General features: G+C 40.9%; 1 protein-coding gene across 2 annotated transcripts in view; it reads right to left on the bottom strand.

The window, feature by feature from the left end:
* The window catches only part of LOC145995302 (uncharacterized), a 51,749-nt gene extending 34,327 nt beyond the window's left edge, over positions 1 to 17,422 (bottom strand). For both annotated transcript variants that reach the window (XM_083131903.1, XM_083131904.1), the window contains exons 1-5: positions 17,271 to 17,422; positions 15,396 to 15,550; positions 14,658 to 14,756; positions 13,383 to 13,542; positions 11,155 to 12,344 (exon numbers count right to left, since the gene is read on the bottom strand). In XM_083131903.1, the coding sequence (XP_082988029.1) occupies positions 11,155 to 12,344; positions 13,383 to 13,542; positions 14,658 to 14,756; positions 15,396 to 15,550 (1,604 nt within the window). In that variant the 5' untranslated portion in view covers positions 17,271 to 17,422. The remainder of the gene's footprint in view (positions 1 to 11,154; positions 12,345 to 13,382; positions 13,543 to 14,657; positions 14,757 to 15,395; positions 15,551 to 17,270) is intronic.
* Positions 17,423 to 18,955: the final 1,533 nt, after the last annotated feature.

The following is an 18,955-nucleotide window of genomic DNA, read 5'->3' as shown; positions in this document are numbered from 1 at the left end:
GAAGCAATCCATTCCTTTGTGACGACCTTGCGTGAAAAAGTTGCGAATTTCATTTTGATTTTCCAGGATGACGTCGTCGAACACAACGACTGAATTTTCACGACAATCGTCGAGTGGTTTTATTTCCGAAGCGAACGTTGCAACGTCCAGACCATCGTACAGTTTCATCAGTTGCTGGTATTTGGATTGCTCCAAACTTTTCGAGAATACGTACAGGTGCCTGTTCTTCCAATCTAACCAATTCGGTGCGAGGAGAAAATTGTCCACGAGCAGTGTCGTTTTCCCACACCCCGAAGGACCTACGATTAGACAGCGGATGCTGTCGGGAAGCAACTCGCCGTTCTTTTTTTTTCTCGTTTGACTTTCCGGATCCGGCAGACGCTTCACCACGTTCCACGTACTCACAAGATCACTTCGTTCGCGTCGATCCAACTCTTTTCCGGAAGTCCCAGCCATTTCACCAAAAGTTTGTCACCTTTCCTACGCAATACTTTCTCGATGAGGTACGTGTCGGGGTATTTTGTTTTAGAGAGTTCCTCTTCGTAAAATCTTCCTTTCAAAATCTCGCCGCTACTATCTTTTATTATATACGTGTGTCGGTTTCCGGGTAGAACTCGAACCACCGTAAAAAGTTCTGTGCTCCAATTTTTTGTGAATCCCTTCTCGAAGGTGCGTTTGAATTTGCTGATCCTCACCTGGTCTCCAATTTTGAATTTTGATTTCTTGGTAGTCGTGGGTGTGTACTTTGGACAGTAAACTGTAGAAATTAAACGCTGCTGGTCAGACTTCGTAACGTCAGCTGGCTTCATGCCTATCGTTCTGTGTACCGTATCATTATAGGTTTCGACGAGTTCCGGCAGGATGTCGACCCATTTGTAATTTCCCCGAAGCGTGAATCGTTTCCACATGTGTGTTTTCAAGGTTCGATTAAATCTTTCCACGATGCTGGCTTTGATGTGACTGAAGGTCGAGTAATGTTGAACGTCGTGTTTCCGAATAAACTTTTGGAATACGGCATTGTAAAATTCCTTCCCCTTGTCCGTGTGCAGAAACCGAGGTCGTCTGCCGCCGCTTTCGCGAAAAATTAATTTGAATGCTTCCGTGACGCACGTTCCTGTTTTCGCCTTCAAAGGTAGAGCCCATGCGAATTTCGAAAATGTGTCTATGACGGTGAGGAGGTACTTGTTGCCCTTGTTCAATTTATGTACATTTTTTAACTTGCCGCTACTCATCTCCACGAGGTCGCTTTCCCAGAGGTCATCGATGCCCTTGGTTACCACCGCCAAACGTTCGTAGTTGCGGCGTGCAGGTTTATGCAATTCTTGGACGATGGCTTGCCTAGACATTTTTTTTTTAGAGATTACGTTTGAAGAGAAGCACCAGCGTGATGGGATTCAAAGAGGGTGGCACGTCGCTCGTGTCTTGAACGATCAGCTTATCGCCGGCACTCACGTCGAAAACAGTTAAATCTTCGTCTTCGTGTATTTCATATATGTTGCGCGTTTCGTTCCAACGTGCCAGAGGAATGTTTCCTGCTTTCTGGACACCACGATTCGATATTAAGGTCATGGTGGGAACGCTAGCTTTTCTGCCGTGAGACCAGTACGAAAATTCGTTTATCTGAATCGTGCCATCGAGAAGAAACTTGTAGTACGGATGATAAGGATGTAACATGTACAGTTTGTTACCTTCGACGAACGTGGAGATTCTCTGCTGATTGGGTACGCTGTTGATTTCGATGGCTTGCAAGGTGAACAATTTGGCGAATTTAGTGTCGACGCCGAGCAGATTACTGTGAACGTGTCCGAGTTTATTTTCGATGGGGAGCAAATGCTCGACTATGGTATCCGTTACGACAGAAAATGACAGTTTGATTTTCACTTCCACGTTCAACTGCTTGTAGTTTTCGTTGAGTTCTTGCAACTTGGCACCGAAAGAGGCCAGCGTCGATTCCTGCGTGGATTCCAGCACTCCAACTTGATCTCTGATGTTGACGACAATGTTCTGAAGGTTCTCGACTTGATTCAATTTCGAGCTTTTCTCGGTAAGATCGTTCACGATGCTTCGCATCTCGGTAAACTGCGTGTGAAGATCCGCGACGCTCTGCGAAGTGGGCAGCGTCGACACCAGCGAAGTAATTTCATCTCGAATCTGTTCCACGTTCGCCGTTTCCGTTTCCAGTCGTTTCAGCATTCGAGATATGTTTCTTTTCAAAGCGTGTAATTCTTTGGAGGTGGGGAGATTGGCCACCCTACTCTCGAGATCGCTCAATGAACTTTTGATGTCGCTCGAATCGGATAATGCCGTCACCGCCGTTTTCAATTTTTCCAAATCTTCGCTAGAAGGCATTCTCGTCCGTAACGATTCCAAGTCAGCCTGTATGTTGTCCAGTACGTGATGAAAATGAGCAAGATTGGATTCGACGTTCAAATTTTCTAAATATTCGATCTTCTGCTGAACCGTGCTTAACGTGTCTTGAATGCTCGTCAGCGCGATCGCTTCAGCGTGAATATTTTTAATTTCTTCGTTGATCAATTCCAAAGACGCCTGAAGCGTAGCGATGGTGGTTTGAATGTGTTCGAAACCTCGATAAGCCTCCAGTTGAATTTTTATGTTCGCGACGCTTTTACTGATGACCTGCAGTTCGTCTGACGATGGTAGGTTCGTCATTGTATCTTCCAAAGTCTGTAACTTGGATTTAATTTCTTCCAACGTGCCGGTGAATTCTTCTTGTAATTTGGAAACGACGACATGCAAGCGTTCTACGTCGATATCGTTCACGACGGTTTGAAGTTCAGAGAAATTCTTTTCGATTGCGGAAGTTCGTTCTTCGATTTCGAGTTTCAATTTTTCCAAATCTTCATTTTTCGATTGAAATTGCTGTAATTTGAGCAAATCATTTTGAAGCGAATCAACGCTCAACTGTATATTTTGAACGTTGTCGTAAGAAGGTACGTCGACATAATTTTTTATGAGCGTTTTCAGTTCGGAATCGATTTTCAGAATGGGGTCGAGACATTGCGTTTGGAGCGTAGCGATCTCCGACTCTAAACTTTTGTTTAAGGTCTCCTGCAAAGCGATCAAATCGCTCCTCAACTTTTTGACTCGAATCCAACATGAGAATCTCTTCTGCATGATCTACACGCTTGGTGTGGCCGAAAATGTGTTATTTATAATAGGATAGACGATTCGTAATTCTACGAAGAGAGGAACGAGTTTGTCGTAATCTCCTAGGAGTTCCACGTAAAGTAAATCTCCTGCTGAAACATCGTACGTTATGTTAGAAAGCATCTTGTCGTGCTTCATTCGAAAAATGTTCTTGCCGGTAGATATTTTGATTTCGCCTACGTTTTCCGGATTCACGGTGATCCGAAGTTTCCCGTCGATCGGAATTTCGTAGAAATGTAAATTGTTATTGAAGATGTAAAAAGTTTTGCCGACGTCTTCATCCAATTTCGTCCAAATGCTGTTGAGGTGAATGATCAACAGACCGTTGAGTTTAGTTAACACGGAAGGTAGAAATTCATGATCTGTCGTCGTGCGGTGTACATTCTCCATTGTTTGCTTTCGGAAACCGAAAAGATTCATTGTTCTTGCTATTTATTTTATTGTGTATGTGAGACAGTTAAAGTTTTTTTTTTCAATTGCATCGCCTACAATTTTTACTAATTTCTAAACGATAGTGCCCCCAAGGCAACGTGTGGATTCCACAAGACAAAATACATCTTTTATCGTCATGCGGATCTAATGCTACTTTCCTAACTTTGTTTGTTGTAATCACGTGGTCTACGCTTTGTATCCTTGTCTCCAAACGTAGAATCCTCGACTGTGAATAGAGGCAATTGATGTAATCCTCGAACACAAGCTTGTTTTTCACGGTATTTTTACCAACACCTTTGGCTTTTTTGGTGATGCTGGTTTCTGTTTTCACCACATACATTTTGGAACGTAAGCCGGCGAACTCCAGAATGATTTCTCCGTTGCATTCATCCTTCATTTTACCAAGCACTTTTTTATTGCGAGAAGGGAGATCAAATCTGTTTGGTTGAGCGAAGGAAGATGTGTCGAAATGATCAATCATTTTCGGTTGTTTCAAATTGTTGTAGAGGTCAGATGTCTGTACGGAATAAATAAAACTGTCCGTGTCCGTGTACAAAAGTGTTATATTTTCATTATAGAAAGGTTTCATGACATTATAATGAAATTCAAACATATGCAGTTTAGATAAATCCAAAACCGTCGCCCCCACGTAGATTGGTTTGTTGAACTTGATTATTTTTTTATCCATCACAAACAGGGCCAGGTTTTCATCATATATATTTCGTGATTTGAATGTCGGCGATGCTATCAATTTTCTACATTTATTTGAATCGGGAACTAATCTCACGTCCACGTGCTTCCTGACATTCTCCATTGTTTTTCCGTAAACAGCATTATTCATGAGTTTAAAAAAATCTTTATCTAAATCTGACGTGGCGCGTGTTCTATGATACGTATTTTTTTCAATGTAAGGTTTTAACCACTCGGAATGTTTGAATTTCATTATTCTTCTCACATTTATTACTTGAACTCCCTTCTCAATTAAGAATTGAAGATTTTTGTAATGGAGAACGTATCTCTCTTTCCTATTTAATGTTAACAGAAGCTTACGTTGATTTGAATCAGGCGAACATTTTAGTTCGGGTGCAGGAGGTAGATCTTTGAAGTAATCGTGTAGATGGTCGGGGAATTCGAGGTCCACCTCTATAAACAAGCCAAATTCACAGTCGTTGAAATTATTAATGTTAATGGAAGTGGTATCCACCCATTCGAACCCGCCGTAAGGAAGTTTTTGTATCATAGCATGTCCGTATAAATTATTTGCATCCACATAAAATATGTATTTCGATTGTTCGTTAGGATCGTATTCTTCTGTCATGTGAACGTTATTTGCTTTTGCATGTCTCTGTACGCATTGCACCATTCCACCTCGTATCCCCCTCTCGATAAAATATAACATGTCCACGTTCGGTATCAATTCGAGTTTTATTTTTGTCTGTAATAACATGGCAGACCACGCTAAGCCCGAGAGACCGTAAAAATATGCAGGATCTAATTTGTAAATATTCGCCGACGTTTTCCTGAATGCTTGAAAAACATCCGCGAGTATTGTCACGTCCAGTTTCAAGTAGGCATCGTGATAATCGCCGAGCGTCCTACATCCTAATTTGTCCCACATCCGTTGCGCGTGTTCGTATTCATCGTCCGTGATTCCTTTCTCTCTGAGTCGACTGTAAAATTCTTTTTGAGGTGGAAGAGTGTCGTCGTTAAATTTAGAATTATCACTAACATATTCGTAAGGATAAATCCCTTTACGTCTAATCATTTCTATGTCTACGTTGGGAAAACTAGCTCTCGTTATTCTAAATTGTTCAGGCGAAAGTTTGCTGGCAAGAGCGTCCAAGCTCGCAGATAAAAATCTGTAAGAATCTAAAAATCTCATCTCCACAGTTTCGTTTGTTCCCGGAATCAATACTCGCTTGCTGACACTGATGTACCTTTCTTCATTCTCTGCTAGAATATTTATTTTTTGTCTATCATATCCAAGATTCCGAATTAAGAGATGGAAGTCGTAACCGCTGCCATTATGAAGGTATATGGGGACAAACGTAGGTTTTTGGATCTTTAGATTACACATGTTACAGATTCCACCGATGTAGTTTCCGGTGAAGTGATTGTGGTGAAAAACTTTCCGGTTCTCGTCGGTGAAACGTTGATCGCACACCGGACACGTTTCAATGTTATTGTGAGATTGAAGTTCATCGCTGGATAATGGAAGCATTGGTTTCGATTCGCGTAAGAGGCTGCCAATGGTCTCAACCTCTTCAACCATCTTTTCAAAAAAATGTTTGATTACGTCTGGTCCTCGGTAAACGTACGGTTCATCTATCCTATCCTGTCGCACGACAACATATCCGAAACTCGAGGCTTCGTGCAACTGATACGGTGTTGTGGATGAAAGTTCGGGGTCTGGTTCGCAGTACGACAACGGTTTGAGAAAAGACTCAAAATTAGCAATGATTATTGCAGGATGTTCGAACAATGCCTTATGCATCCTAAATTCTTCGACCTCTTTTGATTTCGGCATCAACATGCAAGTCGGTCTGTTGTCACCGCAGTAAATTTTATGTTCGGCAAGTTTCTCGATAGCAATCTGACGTCTGGTGTATTTTCGATAATCGACTTGTTTTTTATCGTTGAACGTGGTTAGGCATCTCGGGCAAACTTCGATACAATGTTCATACTTGGTTGTTTGACTTTTGACCAAACGTGATAGTGAACGAATTAGCGTGTAGTGATGAACATCCTCGTTTGAAATTAGAAGAAGATTAATCACACGAACATCGTCATCGTCGATATCGCTTATCCTGACGGGATGCACGAGATATTTATCTGACGTGAAGGAATATACATTAATAGCGATGCGTTTTCCTGCACGATTTTCGAACTTTGTTATATCCGACAATGTCACCGGGTATTCGATGCCAGACATTACACTTTCAAACTCGGACTCGTATTGCTTGTAATGAGAAACCTGTTCTGGATTATTTGACCAATGAACAGGATGCAGTGCAGCCAATATACACCAGAGAAAACACTTGTTATCGCTGTTCTGTATATTTAACACAGCCCTCTTGTGTTGAATGTTCGGTGGAAGAGGAACGTAGCTGGAAGCGCGAAGAGGCGAGAATCGGTTCACGTAAACGGTTAACGTGTGAGGACTTCCACACAGAGACCATCCCGACCCTTTAGCCTCGAAACCGTCGTGTTTCTTAACCAGCTCGTTGGAAACTTTATAATAGAAGTTGTCCAAATTTTCGACGTCAGCAAAATAAAGTGTCTGGTTTTTTGTACGATGATAAAAAATACTCGTTGTGCCATCAACTTTCTCGTATTCAGAAAACAGAACAACGTATACTTTTATAGAGTTGTTTTCAAGTTTATCTTTTAAAATATTTAGTACAGGTGTTTTCGTTTCATCCAAGAAACTAAGGATGTCACGGCCTGGTTCTGACTTAATTGAAAAATCCTGGAGTTGGTCGTTGAATGCAGATCTAATTGGTTTGCGTTCATTCGATAATTTAATTTGCTTGGAAGTGGAAGCTTCCGTATCTGCATTATCGATTTTCCTTTTCGATGCTTGTCCGGTCGATGGTTTGCAAATTTTGAGGTGTTTACTTAAATGTGCAATGCTGATCATCTTTCCGCATCGAGCACAAGACTTAGAAGGTAACGAACGATTAATTCTCGAACCTGTTTCGCTACATCTTGCCCTGTGCTTGCTAATATTAGTTTTAGATATTAATTTTTTGCAAGTAACACATTCGATCAAACTGGTGGATTCCATTATGCTTTCTGAGATCACACAAACCAAAAAAAAATAATTTCCAGGTATGTTATTTTATATGGAATTTCTCGGGGTGATTACAAAACTCAAAAAAATTCAATCTATACTGTGAATACAATTTTCAAGTATGTTATTTTATATAGAATTTCTTGGGGTGATTACAAAACTAAAAAAAAAAAAAAAAAATTCAATCTATACTGTGAATAGAATTTCAGGTATGTTATTTTATATAGAATTTCTCGGGGGAACAGATCGTCACGAGCATCGTGTGGCCCACGGCGAAGGCTTACTTGGAGTTCGTGGAAAGGCACGCGACTCAATTCGATCTGGGGAGGAAGCTCGATCTGTCAGCTCCGCTGGCTAGTTTCAAAAGCGACTGCATCAACGCTCTGGCTTGGCGTCACACGTTTTCGAGAAGGTTTTCGGAAAGGATCCGGCCAAGTACCTGCGAACGATTTTTCCGAATACCGTCTGCGACGGCCACGTTCTCAACGAATTCACGTGGACGACCCAGCATCGTTTCCACACGCATTACTTTCTCGGCTGGGGTCTGATCTATCGATTCTGCTGCATCATCCCGACGTTCTTCATCATACACTGCAACATCAATTACCTGGTGCTGCATTATACGGTTTTGGAAAACAAGTTGAACGTCCTGAAAGATTTGTACCAGGACGTGACCGAAACTGACGCGTTCAAAACTCAATTTCTGCGCCTCCTGAGGACGGAGAAGAGAATATCGAATCAGTACAAAACCTTCGAACAGACGATCCTGCCCGATAATTTTCGTTTCCACCAGATTGTTGAGGGTTGTGGCAGCAGCAGCGATCAACAGCACAACGTGTGGTCTTGGGCCACGTACATCGATTCTCTCAACCTGGACGCAAGCAAAGAACGCTACTTCCCCAAAAAGGATTCCGCATTCGTTCTGGAGCGCATCGAGCGCGTGAACTGGGTAAAGATCCCCTCGCCGTGGGTCGACGTCGTGCGAACGCTCTTTTCTTATTTTCACATGAAAGATGATCGCAATTTTGGAGCCAGGCGATTATTTGGAATCGAGGCAAACAGCAACAATACCGTTAAAGCGGTCGTTTCTCCGAAGTTAGGATTCAGCTTGATCCTCGACCAGATAGACCAGCAGGAGAACGAAGCGTGCTGCTTGCTCCATTTCGTCCCGGGCAACATCCGCATCGAATTCTCCTGCTGCGACGTACCGGACTCGTGCTGCGAATTTTGCCATACGATGTGTTTCTTGCAGACGCTGAGCAACACAACCCCGACGCTCATTTCTTCGGATTTGAAAGTTATACTCGTAGGCACAGAATCTTCCTCGCTGCAACCCACCACGAACAATTACAGAGTATGCCAAAAATGCCGCGCCTGGTTTAGATCGTCGTCCGACGTCGATGCTGCAAATTTGCAATTAATTCATCATCCTTGTGGATTAGTTTTGGATTTGCGCCAGCCCGACAAAATTGTTTTGAATCCTTTCTTGATAGAAGCCTTAACGTCCCGAGACCAACGACGAAATTGAGATGACGAGCATCGCCAGCACGACGGACACCGCATCTTCGACCACGAGTCCCTCTAATAATTCGAGCACGAAGACGCTCTCAAACCTCGGTGTCGGTGCGAAAAATAAATTTCCACACTGGTGCGAGCACACCCTTCCACGCATACGAAAACATTTCGGCAAGCGTGTGTACAATTTGGATTTTCTCTCGACGGTACTGCAGAACGACGATCCTGTCGATAAGGCGCCTCCGATCAAATTAACGCTACACACTACTATCGGGATTCAATGTAAGTTAGTTCGATGCGCAAATAAAAAAAATAATAACTCGTGAAACTCTACAGAGGCATGGCTTCGATAGCCATGACCATTTAGAACTGGTGTTGGGCACCACGCACCCCTCTCTGGCGGAATATTTTTTATTCTTTTTTTGAGGGTCTTAACAAAAATAATTTTGATTATCACACACACACACACACACACCGCAGAAGATCACACATGAGTTTTTTTTTTTAAAAAAAAACATCGTAGCAGATTACGCTGAGAGCACAAGGTCGTAGTAGATTACACTGAGGAGTAAGAGTAAGAGGAGACAGCAGACTTATAGGAAAATGTCGTAAGTCATTTCAAAAGTGTAGGTCAAAGGACGAGGTAGCATAAGAGCAGGAGGTAAAAAAGTAGCTTAAAAAAGTGATGCCAGAGCTTTTTTTTTCTGTTCATTTTTCTATCATTGTAGGTTAGTTTAGTCCGTAAAACGTCGTAAAATAAAAAAGTAGGTCAAAGGATGGGTCCAGAACGTTGGGTTCCACCTACTACTCGTCAGGCACGGAACGTGGAGAGAAAGTGGGGTTTTTTTTTTAGGTTTTGATGAAATTTTCGTAGGTTTGCAACACTGTGGCTCACTTCAGTGAATTGAAGTGAGTTTTTGAGGTTTTGGTGCTGTTTTCGTCGCTGCGAAACATCGTCAGCGCAATAAATGAGGCGCGGAACGTGGAGAGAAAGTGAGTTTTTGAGGTTTTGGCGAGCCTCACCGAGCCTCATTTTCGGTTTGTGAACCGGTCCACCACCACTACTAGCACGTAGAGGCTCTCGTGTAGTTTAGCACAAAGAAAGGATAGGTTAAGTTATATCACGTAAGATCGTGGCATTCGTACCAAGTGTGAGTGGGAAAAAAAGGGAAAAAATGGGAAATTTTACAAAAACATCGCTAAACGCTAAAACGTCGACAAAAAATTGTCAAAATATGTCAAAAAGTGGTATTCAATTGATAAAAAAAGAGGCTAAAAAAGCACTCGTACCAAGTGTTACTTTGAAACGATAAACTTACACTACTCTCGTTAAAGCTATATTGTGTGTCTCAAAGTGTCGATGAGTAGAGAGAGTATCAACAACAAAAGTAAATATGAAATTTTGATATGAATAGTCAGTTTATGAAATCTGTGTATAAAGCCCGCATCACACGGAACTGGATTTTCAGTAGGTATGCTCTAGTTGGCGCTCGACTGGCTACCAATTTGCAAGTTTTCGCCTCACACGATACTTATCAGCGTACTTGTCGATAGACTTTTGTTCCCATACGAGGGAAGTTGTAATGGCGGCCGCGTGAGATGTAAACAATGGATCACTTCACATTTTTAAAAGCCGATAACTATTCAACCGAGAGGAATAACGTTTCGTATAAAACGTTATTAGGTACAAAACAATGGCGCTGCTTTACAACGTTTACTGTACACGTATGGAAGAATATTTTAGTTGTTTCAAATGTAAACACCGTGCACTCAGCATAGATGGTGTAACTCAACGCGCTTTTCATGCTGTATACGTTATACATTGCTGGATTAACACTCGGAAACCACAGACAAAAGCGCTCCTTTGCACACTCACAGATTATCTTCACATGGCGAAACTTTGCTCTGATTGGCTGTTCCACAGAATCCAGTCGAGGAAAGCAAGTAGCAATTAGAACATGTCCTATTCCTCCAAACCAGTCAAGCAGTCAGCCAGCCGGCCATGATTGCTACCTAGAAAGTTAGTTCAGCGCCAACTAGGGCATTCCTACTAGAAATCCAGTTCCGTGTGATAGGGCTTTACCTGGCGTCTGAACGCACAGGCTGTATAATCCTCTGCGGGACGTGTATTGTGCTGTTCATATAAGATTGTGGGTGCCCTTTCATTAGTTTCATCTTATCACCATTTATTCCTATTTTCGCGATTCGACAAATGAAAAGAAAAACAAATAAGAAAATCTACTCACTTTGTACGAGGTGATGGTATTGCATGGTTAATTTCTGCCCATGCTGGGGTCTTCCTTTCTTCATGTTCATCAACCGGCGTCTCATATGTAGGCATGGCATCTCTTTGCCTGCGAACAGCGGCTTTATAAACTGGCCTCGCGTAGTAATCGTTTGTTTTTGGAATTGAAATGCCAAGACCTATGCCACCAGATTGTGCTTCTTTTGCATCTTTCTCGCTTACCCTCTCGGCATGTCCTGGGATTTCTTGCTCTGTACCTATGCTTCGCTCGAAAGCTCTTGAAGCCTTCTGTTGAGAACCGAAGCCGATCCTTTCCTCAGATCCCTCTTCAATGTCGATAGGGGCTTCTCCCGATATTTTTTCAGATAAGACGTCAGAAGACCCTTTCTGAGAGCCTGCAAGTCTTGTTACAGATGAACTTTCAATTGCGCTTTGGGTGGATTTTGCCCTCTGAGAACCTGTTAAGCTTCTTCCTGATGAACTTCTGCTACCGGCGATACGCGAGGACATGTCTTTCTCGACAGGGATGCTTTCCCTCGGCACACATTCACCTTCATATTCACCCTCATCTTCACCTTCACCTTCATCTTCACCTTCGCTCTCACCTTCACTTTCACCTTCACTGTCACCTTCACCCTCATGTTCACCTTCACCCTCATGTTCACCTTCACCCTCATGTTCACCTTCGCCTTCACGCTCACCTTCATCTTCAAGGTAGCTTTTACGCTCACCTTCACCTTGAACTTCTCCTTCAGGTAACAAACTCTTCTTGATGTCCAATGGTGACGTTCCCTCAGTTACACTCAACGATGACCGAGCAGACGTGCTCTCAAGTACAGATATAAGAGACGTTGCGGTTACTCGGAGGCCAGTCTTCATGGCGCATTTGCCTGTACACTCTCGACGGCAGAAGTCACAGTAACGGTCGCCTCGTCGTCTCCTTCTTAGCCTGTCTACCTTTGGTGCTGCTGAGGGAGTCTCGTATTGTGAAGCACTTCTCTCAAGGGAAGCACAAGTTTCAATGTGAACCTCGGGTTCTGGTTCCTCTTCTTCACCTTCAGGTTCTTCTTCAACGCTTTCCCCGACATCTACTTGCGACCCTCCCATGCTGAAGCTTCGAATTTCTTCTTCAATTAAGGTAGTGCGTCTCCTTTCTTCTGTTTCTGATCGCTTTCCCTTTCTGCTAAGTTTCTGGAAAGAAATACGGTATTCGTGGTAAATATTTCATCCTACACCGGGGAAATTTTGATTTTTAGAGTAACAGCTGACTAAAACTTTTCATGCTACAAGATATTCATAATTTATGGAGTAAATTGCAATGTACTGTTATGTATCAGTCACATCAAAAGATTTTAAATAGAATCTGACATTGTTATTTTGATCATCAATTATTGAGAAAACTACGTCAATATACGGCTTGCGGTATGAAAATATTATGAAAGTTTATTTTTCTTTATTTGAAGTCTGAAAGTGCAATTGTGCACTATAAAAGATATTGAATTATTGAATGGATATATGCTTTTTTCAGAAAGTTTTGTCTTAAAAGGAGCTTTAAAAGAAACAAAAAGAAAGAAAGAAAGAGAGAAAAATGAAAATCGGACCTTCCATTCGAAATTTGCAGGCTAAAATCGGCTTTTGTCCGCTATTTTCCAAGATTGAGGTTCAAAGTAAATTCCGCTGATGCCTACAGCGTTTGAAACCACTGTAAATGGCTGTAAATAACAAACTTGACAAGTTTCATACTTTGATATAAAGTGCAGATATTGATTGATTGATTTGTTGTTTTAAGTTGACTTTATGCACAGGAATGCTAATCGGGACTGGACATACAGTTTAAAGTGGGATCCGAAGCACTGTGCCATGTGCCTCCACCGGGTGTCGAATGCACATATTGAGACATTATACTCTCATTATATTTTACATAGTGCTGATTGGATAGCACGTATTAAAGTGAAAAGTAAATGTTCTTTCTGTTTTATGTCTGTTATATTTTCAATCTCATTATGCTACTGTCTAGTTTCCTTATCAACATTTTGCTTACACTTGATTATTATAAATTACGTAAGTCTTACAATACACCTTTTGCGTGTAAGTCAGAAAGTTACTACACAGTTATAAAAGATACAAAACCAATATTATAAGTATACCTAGGTAATTTTACACTGCAAATATTGGACTACTACTACTGATAATAGAAATCCTGTCACTCGTTATTGCTGTAACACATACGATGTAAGCATCGTATTGGCAATTGTACATCTCCAACAGCAACTGTGCCAGGGCCTCCATCTTGGGAAGAACATCCTGCACCCTCTGGTGGATCATTTCCTGGCCCTCGGCGGAGAGTCTGTCGTATTCTGGATGTTGAAGGATTCTATCACACAAGATCCTGAAATTTCAAGAGCTGTGTGTTAGAACAAATAAGGTGGTAGGCAACATTTATTACGCGCCAATAAAGAAGCACAATACACTAATGATGATTAGTTGAGTTTTGTTTCTTAAGGCCGCTTGATGCCCAGATAGGCTGATCGGGACTGGACCTAAAGTTTCAAGTGGGATCCGAACCACTATGTGCTTCCACCGGGTATCGAACACTGAACCCCTTGATTACAAGGCGACTTACGTTATCACTACGCCATTGAGATGGCCCTCACAAAACATTGGGTGATGTTTTTCCACAGTTAAGAGGATTCTCATAACCCCGTCCCCCATCCCACGCACCCACTAGGTTAATTCGCATAGGCATTTCCCAGCTAGGAATTTACACTTCTAGCCCTGGAGGTCGGTTAAGAATTTGAGTTTTTAAGTCCATATTATGCACAGAGAGGCTTAGCGGGACTGGACCTACAGAAATTTAAAATTCATCCGAAGCACTACCTCCACCGGGACACCTTATAATGCAACGACGTTATGACTACGCCACCGGAGAGGCCCTAGTGGATAGGTATGTTTTTTAAAGTCATGTTTCCTTAACACCGTGCCTCATATTATGTTACACTTCTGTTGCGATTGTGGTTACAATGAGACAATTTGAACTGATTTCTTTCTAGGTCAGTGAAACACTTCAAATATCTCCAACTCCAAATGTACTCGTAAAAAGATAAAATTTTGTCCAGACTACAGCCACCCCTTTTTAAAAAAAATCCTTCATTTTCTTCTTTCGCCTGTAAAAATAAACCACTTCTAAGTACGTTGATATAAGTACCAAAACATCTAAGCCAACGTTAACTATTTAATTATAATAATTATAATAATTTCCCAACGATAATTAATGCAAGCATCATGAAGATCCAGAGAAGGAAATCTGGAAATCATTTAGTTCTCTCGAGCATGTATGTCCGCATAGTGTCTCGACGAAGGACACTTAGGCAATTTCACTTAGGAATAAAATGTTGAGGAAATTGTGACAAATGTTTGCCATATCTATTTGATTTATGATAAATTTAAGGTACTGTAATAGTCCTAGATATCTAACTATTCATAATTCAAAATGCATATACTTACGTTGAGATTTTCACATACAAAATGAAAGCATTTTCGAAGCTTTGTTCTCTCAGGTATTGGCGAGCTAATCTTGTCATATCCAGGCAAGCTGTGTAATACCTGAAAAATTAAAAATAAACGTTAAAATTATAACTTATTGGAAAGTCGTGTGAAAATTGTACCTCGACCTGAAATCGAATATGGGTTTTTGGTATTATGTGTCAGTGTTCAACCAGTGCTACGAAGCCCATCTTTGGTATCTCCACAATTTGCACAACTTAGATATCTGCATTCCAGGTTATAATCGATACAAAATCATGCGTATTGATACAAAGCAGATATTTTGAATTCATTCAAAACAATATTTCAACAGACAACGTGGTTATTCGATTGCAAAGCAACCATTCAACAGGGATATTATTTTTCAAGAAGATAGTTTAAATTCCTTTCGTTAACATTGTCGCAATGACTCAAGGAAGCTTTGAAACAAAATAAAAATACCCATTTCTCAACAGAGCAAAATTTTCGATAAAGTGCATCAATGGCGTGCCCAAAGCGGGTTGGTGGGCGTCATCCCCAGTATTCCCTTAAAAAAAGGAAAGAACGTCAAAGGCAGGAAAAGATAGCAAGATGAGGGCTGACTATAGAAAAGTATACGTAACGCCCCCTACCGAATATGCTGGGCACACCACTGGACTGCACGAAATATTAAGACTGTCAGAGAAACAAGAGGGTCACGTGCTGGATGCATACCCTTACCTAATCAATGGTATTTCTGGGTCTATATCTACCGCAATTCCAAATTCAAACATCATAGTGACTCTCTCCTTTGGAGTTATGACACTTAGATCAGCTGCCGAAAAGTCAACAATGGTTCCTAGTTCTTTGTACGCTTCATTTAGATTCATCTCCATCTGTAACAAACGAATATAGATTATTTCAGTCACACACACGCACATACATATACACACATATATTATATATATACAGGGTGACCTGTAATTAGATGTATTCCCTGAAAGGGGTTAAAGTAGAGGCAATTTGCAATAAATTTGACCATATATGATGCCCCGTCCGAAAATTAGTAGTTTTCGAGATAATCGAATTTCTATTGTTTTTTTTTAAATGACAATTTTCCACATAAAAATACGAATTGAGATAAAAACAGCTCATTGTATGGCACATATTTCAGCGTTTTCTGATAACTAACAAATAAGTGGTTCGTTGAAAGAAGTTTGTCCCAAATAACAATCATATTAATAATATTTCATTCATCTTCATGTGAATGGAATCAATGAACAATACAATTAAAGAACATTACACGTCTTGCTCAAAGTGGGCACCTCCGTTACGAATGCAGGCACGCGGGTTTTTACGGACATTTGTTCTCTTAACTCGTGATGTGATGGTGTCCTTGATGTGTTGATCAGCTGTTAAGATCCTCTCCCTGAATTCTTGTTGCGAGTTTACCGGCGTCTTGTAAACTAAGTCTTTTATGTGGCTCCAAATGTAGAATTCGCAAAGCGAATATATATTATTATATGTATTGATAATTCAAAGATAATTATTGAAAGTAAACAGTAAAGTGCCCCCCTGTGCTTTGCACCACGCCATGAAGGCGTATAGGGGTTGTGGAGTTAGGGCCCCATACTTTCTTGATCACGGCTGAAGGCGGGGGTGATGTGATCAGCACCAGGCCCCTAGCCGCCTTTACTCCCCAGAGTTTCCTACAGGTATTCACTTTATACGACATTGGGTGGGCGCAGGAGCCACTTGAACAGATGAAAAAAAAAATCCAGTTCTCCCCCGCCGGGTATTGAACCCGGGTATCTCGCATGGTAGTCAGACGCCATTGCGACTTTTTTTTCTTTTTTAAAGGAATACCCTTATGCGGTAGTATATACACCCCGAGAACGACTGAGCTACCTTTTGTAGTGTGAACATAAGTTTAACTGGGCAATGAGAGACAATAATGGCGCTTTAAATAAAATAACAATAACCCGTGGCTCGATCTCCCGACTGCCAGTTTCCCTCCCACAATCCTACCTAGAGGTGTGGAGATCTTCAACCAGTAATGAGGTGACGTGTGGTCAGCACGTCTAACTCCCAGCCGTTATAGGAGATATCCGTGACCGGGTTACGCTACTCAATCGTAACTCAATAATTTCTTTACGATGGTGTGTTGCCTGCCACCGGTGCTATACAGGCGGACTCAAGCACAAAGCACAGCGCCTTAGACCGCACGGCCACGGAGGACAATAATGGCACTTTACCGGCATTAAAAACAAGAAAATTGAGTGACTTGAAAACATATAACACACAAGAAAGAGTCCAGGCATAGAACATAGAATATATTGTGTTACAGTTAACTTCTTCGGATTGCATAAGTAGTTAAATCAGAATTTTCTTTTTAAAAAAATGCGTTGTTGAAACAGCAAAATTACGTAAATCTTTATTCATACACTTGCATTTTGCTAAGGCAAGTCCCTTGTCTATTAATCGAGATAACAAAGATACATGAATCATGATGCATTGGTAAAAGAGATGTCAAATTTTGAAAATGTATTGAGGGAGCAAGAGAATCGGTTTAGAGCATGAATCTATCATTACATTACGAAAATATATTTACAATACCTTGAACGTCTTGGTTCTTTCTTGCAATCACAATTCCGATTTAAACCAACCACAATTATTAAATTTGCTCACAGGTAATCACGAAATTTATAAAGGTAGCCACAAACTATGAAAACACTACTCTCAATTTAACATCGTACGTCATTATTTTTAAAATGTCCAATTTCACTTATTTATAATATAATTGTGGTCACACGTTGTTTGTCCATATACTGAAAAACGCTGGGATTGGTTGCTCTAACAACGTCATTTTATGTCCAACTTACGTCACATATCTTAATCACTGATATTAGCAGTTTTTAACATACTGTATTAATTACAAAGCATAGATACAAAGACAAAATATTAATCAATGTAAAAATTTATTAAAGGTCATAAGGAGACCTCGGATTTTAGGTTTTAACCTATTTTTTTCCTTTGCAGGTAAATAAGAAATAACAAGTTACGTCAGCGTTTCATTAAGAAATGCAAAAACTGATGAAGATTTATAGTGCTTAAAATAATCTATTTTGCTTGTTAGAACCTATTGTAGGTTTATGCTCCTAAATAAAATGTACATATTTTTATATATATATATATTTATATATATTTAATATACATATTTTTTTAAGGTTTTACAGGATTTTTATGTCACACAGCGATATTTGCTCTGCTTGGTGACGAAAACATTTGATGACTAAACGAACCTTCTGTCGATTTCTTTCACTCCAAATCCATGATGTTTTTTCAGAGCTGTGAAGATTGCAAAATGTCTGGCGCCACTCTTACCTATACTCTGTCCCGGGTATCTCTGGAGCACGCGAATGAAAACAAGTCTCTGGCAAGTAGTGACGCGAGACGGTTCCGCCAATGAACACGTGAGAAGGAACGAGATTGCGTGGAGGGGAGAAAGCGACTGCGGTTATCAGCAGCACCGTGTACTGCTTTGCTCTGCCCTCTCGATCCCCCCGCCCCTTCTCTGCCGCCGTGCGCGGCCTAGCTCCACAGATTCCGGGGACAGAGTATACTCAGTCCAAAGTGCAAACTTCTGATCCATATGATCTTGCTCACTTTCGCGTCAGTTCGGAGCCTTGTGGCATTCACGTCTTGCGAAGTAACGTGCCAGCATTCAAATTTGCGCCACTGACTATGCTTGTGTTAAAAGATCATTTTGAGCACATAAGATGATCCCCACAGACAAAAGACGGAGTTTGATTGTGGATAACACGAAAAATGTTATGTAGTCACGGTGGCCACTCTAGGACTATGATAAATTTCAAGTATAATTCCCGGTTTTCAAGGCAAACTTTCCAAAAAATCAGTGATTCATTGATTTTACTTCCCTTCTTGTCCCACTTTTGGGACCTCGGATTTTGGGTTTTTAACCAATTTTTTTTCCTATTTAGGTATGTAAGAAATAATAAGTTATGTTAGCGTTTCGTTAAAAAACGCAACAACTGGTGAAGTTGTATAGTGCCTAAAAAACTATTTTGCTTGTTGGGACCTATTTTAGATTTATGCGCCTAAATCAGGCCTTTCTTTAGGTATTTATGTATATATTTTTTTAGGTTTTACAGAATTTTTATGTCACACAGAGGCATTTGCTTTGTTTGGTCACGTACAAATTCAATGACGAACGTGTTTGAAACGTACTCTCTGTCGATTTCCCTTCCTCCAAGTCCATGGTGATTTTTCAAAGTTCTAAA

This window comes from Lepisma saccharinum, chromosome 11 (assembly GCF_977018435.1).
Source record: "Lepisma saccharinum chromosome 11, izLepSacc3.1, whole genome shotgun sequence".
Lineage (NCBI taxonomy): Eukaryota > Metazoa > Arthropoda > Insecta > Zygentoma > Lepismatidae > Lepisma > Lepisma saccharinum.
This window is presented reverse-complemented; position numbering and strand designations above follow the sequence as displayed.